Source organism: Sceloporus undulatus, chromosome 3 (genome assembly GCF_019175285.1).
Source record: "Sceloporus undulatus isolate JIND9_A2432 ecotype Alabama chromosome 3, SceUnd_v1.1, whole genome shotgun sequence".
NCBI lineage: Eukaryota > Metazoa > Chordata > Lepidosauria > Squamata > Phrynosomatidae > Sceloporus > Sceloporus undulatus.
The window spans coordinates 31,876,462-31,890,691 of record NC_056524.1 but is presented as its reverse complement, the minus strand read 5'-3'; the positions used below and the strand labels follow the sequence as shown (position 1 = coordinate 31,890,691).

Sequence of the window (14,230 nt, the reverse complement as noted above, 5' to 3'; positions counted from 1 at the left end):
CAGCCAGATCAAAGCTGCGGCAACCTTATGCTGCGGTCCCAATCCAGCCTTTCCAGAGTGTGAAAAGGAGCCACAAAAAGTGGTTCCTTTTTGCGCCCTCAAAAGGGCACCATAGCCGCATTTCCACAGCTTGGTGGTGCTCCTTCAGCACTGCGTTGTATGGATGCAGTGCCAGAGGAGCGCCATGATGCCTCACATGGACACGACCCCCCAACTCTGCCCCCAGGCTGGCCTGTCAGGCCAGTCTGTATAGGGCCTTAGTCACTTTCTAATGTGACTACAAAGAGGAGATATCTATGTTTTAGCATTGCATGCACCTTTTTCCACTACGCTTCATCAACTGGACAGAGTATTATGCAGAATTTTAGATATAAACATACATATAGTTTACAATCCTTATAACATTCCAAGTATCTGAAGTGTGCTATTGTCTAGGAAAGTTCAGTGCTCAAGGTACCATAGGGCTGTTGGTTGTTTTTCTTGCAACAGAGTTAACGCAACTACCCCTTTGAAATTGTTATAGAAGACTACTGCAAGTAGCTATTATGCTAATGGGGTTTTTTTTTAGTCTTTTGGGTGCTGGGATACATGCCTAATATCAACCTGCCATACAGATTTTTTTTTTCATTTTGCCTTTGTCTGTTATTTACCACTAATTTTTTTAAACATATCCTGTCTCTTTCATAAAACTGTATTTTCAAAATGACCAACCTCTCCTAGATCACAATGTGATCAAATTCTGTGTCATGATAACCCTCTACTAAAAGATAAAAAGTGATCTTTTGGGAGTATTTAAGGAAACATTTTATTTTTTAGTACAGTACTGTGATAAATGTTGCAAAGTCAAAACATTTTATGATAAATGTGTAAACTTACTTAGCAGCAAATTAATTATTTGTTTTACTTCCTGCCTTTCTCCCCGAATGAGACCCAGGACAGCTCACAGAATAGATTAAAAGAAAAATACAACTGAAAACTGTCATTTTAATGAAAAGAGTTCAACAAACAATTATCCTATTAAAACGGCACACATTTAAAACAATTCTAAAACATTTGGAGGATAACCATAAGAATAGAAATACAGTACCCCAACCTCATTTAAAGACCATTCTGCAACAACCAGTTAATAGCCAGAAACCTATCTGGACAAGCAAGTTTTTGCCTTCTAGTGGAAAGCTAGCAGAGAAGGGAAGGGATCTTGTGGGAGAGGGTTCCACTGTCCAGGAATAGCCACTGAGAAGGCCTTTCTATGTGTCCTCAGCAAATCTTGGTGAGACTGAAATAAACCCATTCTTGAAGGATCTTAAAACCCTTGGCAGGCCCACATAGGGAGATACAGGGTGCATCTACACCACAGAAATAATGTAGTTTAGCCTTCTCCACCAGAGTGCTGGAGCCTCACAAACTACAGATTCCAAGATTATGTAGGATGGAGCCATGGCAGTTAACATGGTGTTCAACTGTATTATTTCTACAGTGCAGATGGACCCACTAGCCTGTTACAGACTGCCAAAATAAAGCTGCTTCGGGTCTCTCTGGAGGTATGGTATTTAAATGATGCATGGGTCCTAAGAGTCCAGAGGTCGCGCCAAAGCCACACTCCGTTCCCTAAGCACTGGAGTGCAGCTTTGGTGCAGCTTCCGGATTCTTCGGATGCATGCATCATTTAAACAGCATACCTCCAAAGGGACCCGAAGCAGCTTTATTTTGGCAGTCTGTAACAGGCCACAGTCATCAGATAGTCTGCATCCAAGCCATATAGGGCTTGGTAACAGAAACCCACTGGGTGACCTTGGGCAAGTCACACTATCTCAGCCTCAAAGGAAGGCAAGGCAAACCCCCTCTGAACAAATTGTGCCAAGAAAACCCCATGATAGGTTCACCCTAGATTCACAATAAGTCACAAATGACTTGAAAACATGCGTACACATGCATGCACGCACACTAAATTTTATTTTGCTGCAGCATATAGGACATACTGCACCATACACTAATAGTGTTTATTTTCCATAGCTAAATGCTTCAAATCACTCGCATAAAAACAGTGCAATTAAGCACCTCTTATCTTCAACTAGGCTTCAATGGTTTCCCAAAGTAAAAATTTCTGGTGGGAAATGACAGAAATACAGAAGCATGGATCAATATATTTTTCCTAAATTTGTACAAAGATGGACACAAGATGCTCTATGCCAATTGCATATCACAGCTACATCATTTGTGTTCCTTTAACTCCTCACAAATGTTAGCAGAAACACATAAGCTGAAATGACCCAAATATCCACCCATGCAGGAAGATTTATTACCCTACTTCCTTCTTTCAGTGCTTTATCCAGTCAAAGCCATATTTTAACAGGTGCATCTCCCATCTTTTTCACTAGCACCTTCCTATTTGCATAATTTCACTAAAACAGAAGTTTTACCTTCTCGCTTACCAATTTGAGCTATCCCCTATATCCAGAAATCTCTTGTTCTTATATTTTTTGACCAGATACCTTAATCAGACCCATAAACAGTTTTAACCTGTCTAAACCTTTATAACTGTCTCCCCACAGAGGACATTCCACTCATCCAATCCAGTAGTTAATGCTACTGAAAATACTACCATCTGCCTACCAGTTTTAATTCTATCATCTGCAGTTCATCCCCCTTTCCTCAACACAACCAGACAGCTGCCGTTTCTTTCCCTACATTTTCTCAAAATTCCCTCTGAACAGATATGTTCAAATGCATTATGCACTTTGAAAACACAATGGCACCCATAATCCATAGTAGCTAGCAATACTAATAGTTTCATAACTATGGATCTTTTAGAATAGCTTCATGTATATTCTTTGATTTTCATGTAATTTGAGGGTTTTTTTTCCTTTATGAGACTGTGCAATATGTTGTACTTATATGTGCCAACTGAAAAAGGCAAAGATAACCAAATCTGTATGCCAAGGTAACTTTAGTCCAAGACAACAAAATTTGCACTGCTACTAATCTTGGCATAGGACCTCCATCACAAGCACACTAACAGTCCAATCCTACTCATATTCCCTAAAAGTCACACATATACATCTTTTGTGGGGCTTATTCACAAGTAAATGTGATAGAATTGCAACCTGAAACACACACATTCTATGAAAACTGTACCATAATAAAAAGAACCATATCTAGCGGTCCCAATAAATCTTACATTTTCTTAAAACAAAAACTTGAATGTATAATTAAAATATTTTTTAATTTTCTCCCTTTCAGTTAATTTGCCCAGCTTCCTTACTGTTTTTCTGTTGCAACATTCCATCTAATACACAAACATCACTGATGTACTGAAGTATCACATCTTATTCCTGCCAAACAATTCCTAACTGACTTTGTTAGATTAAGCATCAATGAGCCTTACTGGTCAAGTAATATGGAAGAAGACTTTTATTTCAGAATCACCAATGCTGATTTCTAATATTATAAAAAATAAAATTAACCTTCAACGCATGTGGTAACAAACTAGGAGTATGCGGTAGAATAGATTTTTTGGTAGCACATCCAGATAATTTCCATCCAGACTAATATTTTAATAAGCGTTAAATGTAAATACAAAAAAGAGCCATATGAAATCAACTCTTTAATGAACAAATAACTGCACTGGATATAAATGTTAGAATCTGGAATTAAAAGCAACAATTGTATTCCATAGCACAGGTTCCATAATGCACTTTACATTATTATGGGATCATGGATTTGTAAGTCTTACTAAATTTAACCTAAACATTTACCAATGTTTTTTGTTTCTGTTTTGTTTTGTTTTTTGAGACCAGACTGGCACCTCTTAAAAATGGTATTCTTTTGGTTATCCAAAAGCCATAACGTGGTAACAGCTACTCAAGTAGTCACAGTTGCTTTGACAGGAAGCCTACAAAATGTGTAGCTTCATGACTGAAAGGGTAGGTATACTTTTCTCCTCTGAGGAACAAGATAACAGAGTGTGTTTATGAAAAAGATGGTATAAGGCAACCAGCTACTGCAGAAAGAAGCCACAATTTTTGTAGAAATTTTAAAAATACAAATATTTGCTTCACCTACAGTAAGTATTGCATTAAAAGATTAGACATATCAAAGGATGTCTGCATCTCATAAGAGGGGCCATAATCTGTAGAAAGCAATAGCTTCTCTTCAGTACTCAGAAGTATAACTGCAACAATGCAACTGTTCTCATAGCCAACTCCTGCTATATGCTTATCTTCTGTATAGCATCAAGTACTTAACAGATAGCAGAAGCAGAACTTGAACACACCCAATCCTGTCTCATTCTGAGAACAGTTAGCACTTGGAGACCAGCAAGAAGTAGCAGGGTTCTCCAGAAAGGATTGCCTAAATCTCTGGAAAGGTACTGCCAGTCAGCAGTTAGCTTAGCAACACTAGATGGATCAATGGTCTTATTCAACATAATAGGAATAAGACAGCTACCTATGTTCTCAATGCACACTGCCTAAAACAATAAGATAGTTTGAAACCTGTCTATTTATACCAAACTGAAACTGTGACATTTCTTTCAAGGTTACTATGAGGCTTTCTGCACTGTCATTTGGGACGTCCGGAGGACGTCCCATTTTAAAAAAGGGGCGTCTCTTTTAGATGCTCCTGGGCCTAGTACGGACTCCGTCCGTACAAGATGGCGCCAGCCCTTCTACATGGCCGGTGCCATCTTTGCGTATCGGACGCTGAGCGTCCATACGCGTCGCGTCCTTTGTGACGTAGCGAGTGCGCCCCTGGCGCCTCGCTACGTCGCAAACGCGACTCGAAAAGAAGCTCCATTTTGGAGCTTCTTTTTCAGTCCGCAGGGGAGCCGCGCCGTGTGGAGGCTCCGGCTCCCCCGCGGACTAGCCGGCGGCGGCCTGTACCCCGCCTATGGGACTATTCATGTATCCAGTTTGCATATTATTGCTATGAAGACATTTGATCATGATTGCCCACTTGAATCTTGACATTATTGACAAATAGGTGACTTAACCAAATGTGAGACAAATGGGATAAAAAGAGACGCCAAAGTACAGATGCATCAGTGTTGCAATCTACAATACTATTTCTTCCACAACGTAGTGACGTTCTCAGTTACTTTGAGCAACTACAAATATATATATATATATATATATATATATATTCCAACTCTATAAAATATGGACCCCAACTTCAGTTTAAATGTTCTATCCCAGCTCCAGCAAGCTCAAAACATCACCAACTTAACATTTTTAAGTGCTTTCAGACATTCAAAACCTTCTTACAAAACCCCTGTGATGCAAACCAATATTATTATATGCTACATACTATAAATTGGGGTGTTAACCTAAAGTGACTAACACCACCTAATGCTTGTTACTGGCAAAGGTGACGTTTGGGCCTGTGACTTTGTACAGTAGTAAGAAAAGTATCTATCTGAAACTATTGCAAGTACTGTAACTCTCAATTAACTAATTTGCCAACAACTACATAGGCGGCCATGTGTAAATGTGAAGGTTACACTGCTAACTAAGTTCTTTTGACTGATCTTTTTCCTCAGGATTGTTTCATTCTGAAAATCCCACCGAAGGGTGAATTTATTCATACTACCTTTTCCTCTTTGTGTGGAACAGCCATAGGACAATTTATACAACAGGATGCTTGGCTGTTTGTGCTGCAAACTAATCCCCTTGAGGCACCATATCCTGTTTTATCTTGGAAACTAAGGCCCCATACAGACAGGCCATAATAAAGCTGCTTCGGGTCACTTTGGAGGCATGCTGCTTCAACGATGCATGCATACTAAGAGTTTGGAAGCCATGCCAAAGCCATGATCCAGTCCTAACGATCAGAGAGCAGCTTTGGCACAGCTTCCAGACTCTTGGGATGCATGCATCATTTAAACAGCATACCTCCAAAGTGACCTGAAGCAGCTTTATTTTGGCCTGTCTGTATGGGGCCAAAGGCTTCCTCCCCACTGCGGAAATAATCCAGTTTGACGCCACTTTAACTGCCACAGCTAAATGCTGTAGAATTCTGGGAATTGTAGTTTGCTGTTGCACCAGAGCTCTCTGACAAAGAAGGCTCACAAATGTCTCACAAAACTACAGTTCACAGAATTCTACAGCACTGAGTCATGGCAGGTACAGTGGTGTCAAAATGGATTATTCCTGCAGTGTGGATGCAGCCAAAATAGGAACAACTCTGATTAGCATTTGGATGGGAAACTTCCAACCAATACCAGGTGCTGTAGGCTATATTTTATTTTAGAGGAAGGAACTGACAAAACGACCTTGCCCATGATATTTATGGGGTGGCCATATGTCAACAGGTGACTTGAAGGCACACATATACAAAGCATATGTACCCCTCCAAAAATATGAGCTGGATTAAGAACTTCACATCCCTTCTCTAGACCCAACTATTTTAGTACGTTTCCTCCTAACAGTCTGCAGGTGTTACATGACTTCAGGTTTAAATATATAAGTGATAGATGGTACCAACACAGGGTTCTTCTGTCATTTAACCCTCATGGATGGTGTATTTGTGCCAACCTTTAAAATAAAAATGGGTGGAAAGAGTAAAGCCTATACCTTCCTCATGCCCATATGATGGCTGCAACCTGGACAGAGGCCATGCATGCTTACTTTAGCCTTTAAAAAAACAAAACAAGGATCTCAAACTACATGCAGTGGCTTAAATCCAATTGACAGTCCCAAACAGAGAAGACCCACTGAAGCTGCATCTGCACTGCAGAAATAAACCAGTCTGACACCACTTTAAGTGTCATGGCTCAATGTTATGGAATTGTGGGAACTGTCATTTTGTGAGACATTTAGCCTTCCCTGTCATAGAGCTCTGAAGCCGCTACAATCTACGATTTCCAGAATTTCACAGCACAGAGCCATAGCAGTTAAAGTGGTGTCAAACTGGATTGTTTCTACAGTGCAGATGCATCCCAAGTCAATGGTATCAAGCCAAGACAACACATATAAGCTCAGTCTGTACAACAGGTCTAACCTTAGCAGTGACAATAGGATTCAAGGCTATGTAACACAGTATGTAGTTTGGCTCTTAGAATTGTAATTGGAAGCTGTCATGGGAAGAGAAATCTATATGGAGGGCATGACAAGTTGTTAAAACACACTTGAAAATATCTCCAGCAAGTTTTGTCAATCTTTTTTTTTTACATAGTGTTGACAGATTAGTTGTCTCTGCTTATCAAACAAAGGGAGGTGTTATTTTACTACTTCTGGAACTTACAGTAAGTCAGTGCTAAGTGTTTCCCTGATTGTCTGGAAGAAGGATGGAGATGGGAGAAAAGAAGCCAAGTTAAGTTTTCACAACACAATGTCTCAAGCAAGTCCCCTATCTGACTTGGGTAAAATGGAATATATGGCCCAAGTGTGGATTTTAAGCTCACAACAGAAATGAAACAATGACAGGCCAGGGTTACAAAACACAGCTCTTGTGGCTCCAGAGCATGTATTTTGTACCTACATGTCAAAGGGGTTTGCAACTGACCTAGTAATCTTATGTTGTTGTTGTTGTTGTGTGCGCCTTTAAGTCCTTTCTGACTTATGACAATCCTAAGGTCATGGGGTTTTCTTGGCAAATTTCTTCAGAGGCGGTTTGCCATTGCCATGCTCTGAACCCTGTTCTAGTCCAATGCTCAAACCACTAAACCATGCTGGCTCTTTAGGAATCTATAACGCTACTGTTGTTGTTGTGTGCTTCAAGTCACTGAAGAAAATCCATCCTAAGATTTTTTTGTTTTGGTCTTCTTTGTTTTTGTTTTGTTTTGCAAGATTTATTCAGAGGAGGATTGCCATTGCCTTCCCCCGAGACTGAGAGACTTGCCCACGCACAACCAGTGGGTTTCAAGGCCAAGCTGGGAATGCGTGCCTTCAGATTGTTCTGATTTATGGTGGCCCTATCATGGGGTATTCTTGGCAAGGAGGTTTGCCATTGCCTTTCTCTGAGGTTGAAAGTGTGTGCCTCGACCAAGGTCTCCCAGTGGGTTTCATGGCTGAGCAAGGAAACTACCCCTGGTCTCCAGAATCATAGTCCAACACTCAAACCAGTATGCCAGGCTGGCTCTTAAGAGTCCAGCTCTCTAGGAATCTCTAAATGGTCTGAAAAGGTTTGTCACCCAACATCTTTTTTTCCTAACTTCTTCCAAACTAGCACACACTCTCAGAAGGAAAAAGCCATCACTACACTCCTTTTCATCTATTCTTAAAAAGAGAGAGAGAGAGAGTGTGTGTATCCACCACTTTCCTCTCCATTTGAATTTCCATGTCATGGGAACAAGGAGGCAGTATGATAAACCGCCTTCAGCCCTTCTCAGCCCATTTTCCTTCAGACATCCCAGGAGACTGGAGAGCTGAAGAAAATGAACCTTAGCTGGTCACCTTCCACCTTGCACACTTTTCCATAGCATCCTCCATCAGGTGCTCCTGAATAAGTGAGGGCCTTCTCAGTGGCTGCCCCTAAACTCGAACTCCCTCCCCAGGGAGACCAGAATGGCTCCCTTCTTGTTGTCCTTCCCTCAGCAGGCTAAGACCTTTTGGTTCAGACAAGCTTTTATAAGAGAAAGCCTTTAAAGAACATATTGGGGTGTTGTATTGTTTGAAAGTGTACTGTTTTAAATACTGTACTTCTATCTTTTTAAACTTTGTTTTATTCTTTTAACAAATGTTGTTTTAATATTATAATAGTTTGATTCTCTTTTTATGCATCATTTTTGTATGTTTTAATTGTACTCTTCTTTTAAACTGTAAGCCACTCTGAGTCCCAGTTAAGGGGGAAAAGTGGGATATAAATGCGCCATTCTACATGGGAGCAGAACGGCGCGGTGCAGCAAAGGGGGGGGGCTATAGACTCAGAAAATGCCCCCTGCCAAGGCCTCCCAAGTCCTGTGTGGGAGATGGAAGGTGGCCACCATCCCACCAAGAGACAGCCTGGGATGTCATCCAGTGAGATCTGCACCCCCCTAGTGACTTTTGTATGTTTTTAACTGCACTGTATATAGAGAAGTCGTGTAGCACCTTTGAGACTAACTGAAAGAAAGAAATTAGCAGCAAGAGCTTTCGTAGACTTAAGTCTCTTCCTCAGATGCATTTGGTGATGCATTTAATGAATATAAGTGCACTGTTCTTTTAAATGATAAGCAGCTCTGAGTCCCAGTTTTGTGGAAAAGCAGGATACAAATAAATATTATTATTATTACTATTATTATTATTACTATTATTATTATTATTATTTATACCCCACTCTTTAAAAAGCTGTCATCCTTCGGCCTGCAAGGGAGCGAACAAGCAGGCCCAGCTCCATCAGGGCTAGCCTGAAGAGAGCCCTCCCTCCATGATAACTGTCATCTTTGGCCTGCAAGGGAATTGACCAGGCAGGCCCAGCTCCACCAGGGCTAGCCTGAAGAAGAAGAGCCCTCCCTGCAGTCTATCTGCCTTGGTCCAGGTCTCAGAGGGAGAGAAAAACCACTGGACCTCATCCCCTTTCCCTCCACCATTCCCTTCTCCTTTTGTGTCGTGTCTTTTAGATTGTAAGCCTGAGGGCAGAGAACCGTCTGATTAAAAACAATAATTGTAAGCCACTCTGAGAGCCATTAGGGCTGAAGGGCAGGGTATAAATACCATAAATAATAATAATAATAATAAATAAAAAGCTCTTATTAGTAGTAGCAGTAGCAGCAACAGTATTAATAATAAAAATAATAATAATACTAATACAGTTAACCCTCCATATCCACAGATTTTTGTATCCATGCATTCAACCATCCACAGCTTGAAAAATATTCCAATAAATGTATAAATTCCAAAAAGCAAACCTTGATTTTGTCACTTCATACATGGGACACTCTTTCACTATGCCATTGTATTTAATGAAACCGGAGTCCCAGTTTAGGGGGGAAAGTGGGATATAAATGTGCCATTCTACATGGGAGCAGAACACCACTCCCTTCTCCTTCTGTGTCATGTCTTTTTAGATTGTAAGCCTGAGGGCAGGGAACGGTCTAACTAAAAAGATTGCATGTACAGCGCTGTATAAATTTACAGCGCTTCATAAATAAAGGTTAATAATAATAATAATAACATCCATGGATTTTGGTATCCAAAGGGGGTCCTGGAACCAAACCCCAGCGGATACCAAAGACGCCGTAATTTAATTCTATTTTAAGGCATCACTTTTGTATGCTTTTAATTGCACTCTTCTTTTAAATGGTAAGCCATTCTAAACCCCAGTTCTGAGGAAAAAGGGGGATACAAAGAAATAATAATATTAACAATGATGATGGTGGTGATGATTATGACAACAATAACTCATATATTTTAAAAACGTATACATTCCAAAAAGCAAACTTTCATGTTGCCATAAGGGACACCATTTCACTATGCCAGTGTATTTAATGGAACTGGAGCGTCCATGGATTTTGTTATCTATGTGGGATACTGGAACCAAACCCCAGCGGATACCAAAGGCCCACTGCATCAAGCGGAGGGGGGGGATTATGCAGCCCTTCAGATAATGTTGACCTGCAATTCCCATCTCCTCTAGAGGAGGGCCAAATAATTCCCATCCATGATATAACATTTACTAAAGTCCTCTACAGTACTCTATTGAGCAGGGATGGGAACTATGCAGCCCATCCAATGTTGAACTACAACTCCTATCAGCTCTAGCGGAGGGCCACATGATTCCCATCCATGATAAAAACAACAACCTTACTGAAGTCTACTATAATGGCAGAATTCAAAGATACAGCTGTGTTTGTATAACGAATGACAGGTGTAGAAAGATCTTGTAGCACCTCTGAGACTAAAGAGGTTGGCAGCATGAGCTTTTCCAGACTTAAGTCTACTTCCACCAAATGCATCTGAGGAAGTAGACTTTAGTCTACAAAAGCTCATGCTGTGAACTTCTTTCTTTGAGTCTCAAAGGTGCTACAACATCTTTCTACATCTCTAAAGTCTACTAGTGTATGAGCAGGGATGGGAACTATGCAGCCCTTCAGATGCTGCTGGATGGCAACTCCCATCTGCCCTAGTGAGGGCCACATGAGTCCCATCCATGATATGACACTGAAGTCTGCTACTGTATTGAACAGGGACAGGAACTATGCAGCCCTTCAGACTTTGCTGGACTGCAACTCCCATCTGCCACATGTAATATATTCAGCAGGGATAGGAACTATGCAGTCCTTCAGATGTTTCAGGCCTCTAACTCCCATCTGCCACATGATTCCCACCCAGGACCAAACCCTTAACCCTTAAAGCTGTTATAGATGATTGATTACTGCCGATCAGGGCAACTAGGTCCCAGACTCACTGGCCAGCCGCGGTCCATCCATGCCCCCTCCGCTTCCTCCTCCTCCTCCGGAGGCCCCTAAGTCCGGGGGCTTCTTGGGCCCCACCACCGCCACCGCCGGCCCTCCATGCCCGGGGTACCCTCCTCCTCCTCCTCCTCCTCCGTGTCCGGGCGAGGCAGCCACAGCCGGGGCCAGGGCGGCGGGGCTGGGCGGGGGGATGCCTAGCGGGAGCCCCCCGAGGGCCGCAGCCACCGCCGGCGGAGGAGGAGGCGGCAGCGGCGGCGGCAGGGGCGGCCCGGGGCAGGCGGCTGAGGCCCCCGAGGGCTCCTCGTGGAGGAACTGGCACTCCTCGCCGTAGAAGCACGTCTTGTCCTTGGCGTAGTAGCGGCAGAACTTGAGCTTGAGGCCCACGGGGAGGACCGAGCAGGAGGAGGAGGAGCAGGAGGAGGGCGGCGGGAGCCCAGGCCCCGGAGAGGAGGACGAGGAGCAGGAGGGCGGAGAGGCGCAAGGGAGCCCTCCGCCGCTGTTCATGGCGGCCGCCTCCGCCGACGCTACAGCCGCCGCCTCCGCAGCCCAGGCGCCGACGCCTCCGGAGGCCTCGCCGCCATCAGGAGAGAGGGAGAGGGCTGTCACCGCCCCGGTTCCGGCAACAAGGAGGGAAGGAAGGAAGGGGGGCTTCGCTAGCGTTTTCCCCGAGGGGGAGAAGGCCGAGTGGGCCTCAGCGGAGGAGGAGAGGCCCCGGTGGTCCCTGAGGAGGCGGAGGAGGCGGCGGCGGAGGGGTTGTTTATGCCATTTTCCTCTTCCTGAGCTGCCTCCTCCAAGGCGCATGCGCGCACGCGTGGGGCCTGCTGGGTAATCTAGGCCTGGCGTTGGTTAAGGCGCCCCACTGCTACTAGGCCCAGCCCAGGCTCAGGGAGGGAAGGAGGACGGAGTGCCTCCCTCACACCCGCCGCCTCCTCGGCTATGTGTCTCTCTCCTCCCTCTGAGCAGGGGAGGCTTGCTGTGTTATATTATATACTGGGCCTTTGAGTCTGGTTAAAGGGGCACAAGGACCCCGTGGAAGTATGAACAAAATGCAGATGATTGTAATGAATACACACACACACACATCTATATGTATGTATACAAACACACACACGTTACTTGTGAGGACACCTCTCTAGGAATTCTTAAGCCTTCCAGGGCTACTCTGTGAACATCGGCCAGATGTTGGCATAGAATCGCTCTGGAGGGGCTACAAATGTGCCGGGGTTAGGGGCACGGCCCATGCCTATATATGAGATATATAGAGATATATATCTACTCACACAACTTGAGAGATCTTCCAGTGCTACTCTGTGGTCAACATCTGCCAGGCATTGGCCATAGAATCACTCTGGAGGGGGGCTACAAATGTGCTGAGGTTAAGGGCGCAAGATCCCTGTGACTGAAAAAACAGCCAATTAATTAATATGCATGTATACACACACACACTACCTATGAGATCACCTCTCTACATTTCTAGGTCTTCCAATACTACTCTATGGTCAACATCTACCTCTCTGGAGGGTCAACAAAACTGCTGAGGTTAGGGACGCAAGACCCCTGTTGTAAGGGAAACTCCCCAAAAGTTCATTTGAAAGCAGCGCCCAGAAGTGCAAACACGGGAAACCAAAGTGTCCATAGCAAAAAGCAGTTTATTAGGCCAAGACGACAGCACACCAGCAGATGGTGATAAAATTGCTGCCACAACTCCTTTCCATTTTTCAGTGTCATTTATACACCAGTATACATTGTTACAAAGTTATTCAGATGCAACTCTCATGACTAACCTTTCATTGGTTTATTAAATGGCAGCAGTTAATTGGTTGCATGCAATTTACACGCACTGATCACACCACTTTCTCATGGCTCTCTGCATCTCAGATAGGGTTGCCATAAGTCAGGACCTCCAAACCGGGACAAATGTAGGACAACATTTTCAAATGTAGGACACTTTGCAATAATAAAAATTAATGAAATAAAATAAAACAAGCAATAATAAAAATTAATGAAATAAAATAAAACAAGCAATAAAAATAAATGAAATAAAATAAAATAAAAAAGCAATAATAAAAATTAATAAAATTAAAAAAAATAAGTATTTTATATTTTAAAAAATTAATTTTAAAAAACCCCAAGGCAGACCTGAAATGGCCACTGACTCACCTTTACACCCCCTCCTCCTCTTCATCCTCCTCCTCCTCCTCCTCCTCGGCACAAGGGCTCCTTGGGAAGCCCCGCGCGAGGGCACGCATGTGGAGGATGCGCGCGTGCTGCCGCTGACCCATGCTGTGGCCGGGGCGGCGCGCGCAAGAGAAGAGGAGCCCGTCCCCTTTGGCCAGCTGGCCAATGGCCGGCTGGCCCAAGGGGACGAGCTCCTCTGTCATAGCCCCGTGTGCGGGCAGGAAAGCCCCGCCGCAGGTGGCGCGGCGACAGTGGTGGCAGCAGCGCTGGCGAGGAGGAGGAAGGCAGCGCTGCCCAGGAGCAGGAGGGTGGCACTGCCCAAGAAGAGGAGGAGGAGGTGGGTTGGCGGCCAGTTGCATTAGCAGCCGCGGCAATGGCTGCATGAGCGGGGCCGGCCCGGAGGCGGGACAAAGGCCGGGGTTGGGGGGGAACCGGACCGGGGCAGGCAGGGGGGGGCCCAAAAGCGGAATTGTTCCGGGGGCCGCCGGGATATGGCATCCCTAATCTCAGAGCACACTCCCTCTGGTTTCCTGCTACCTTATTTGGTCCGTTAACCTCTAGGCCTTGAAGCAAGCAGGTTACAGAAGCAGAAAGTAATGGTTACTCCATTTTCACTCCTCTCACTGTGACAGTGCAAAAACAGCCAATTAATTAATATGTACACACAGAGAGAGAATATATATATATATATATATATACACACACACACACACACACACACAC

At 43.8% G+C, this 14,230-nt stretch overlaps 1 protein-coding gene across 9 annotated transcripts in view; it reads right to left on the bottom strand.

Annotated features, from left to right (window-relative positions):
- PAN3 (poly(A) specific ribonuclease subunit PAN3) overlaps positions 1 to 12,134 on the bottom strand; it is a 95,627-nt gene extending 83,493 nt beyond the window's left edge. For 4 of the 9 annotated variants that reach the window (XR_006103119.1, XR_006103118.1, XR_006103120.1 and 1 more), the window contains exon 1: positions 11,323 to 12,133. Coding sequence is in view for 6 of the 9 variants with exons in the window: in XM_042460442.1 (XP_042316376.1) it covers positions 11,323 to 12,130 (808 nt within the window). In the remaining 3 variants the exon portion in view is untranslated. Of the gene's footprint in view, positions 1 to 11,322 lie in introns of all 9 variants that reach the window. The other 5 variants (XM_042460439.1, XM_042460441.1, XM_042460440.1 and 2 more) reach the window with 2 other exon arrangements.
- Between the last annotated feature and the right edge of the window lie 2,096 nt (positions 12,135 to 14,230).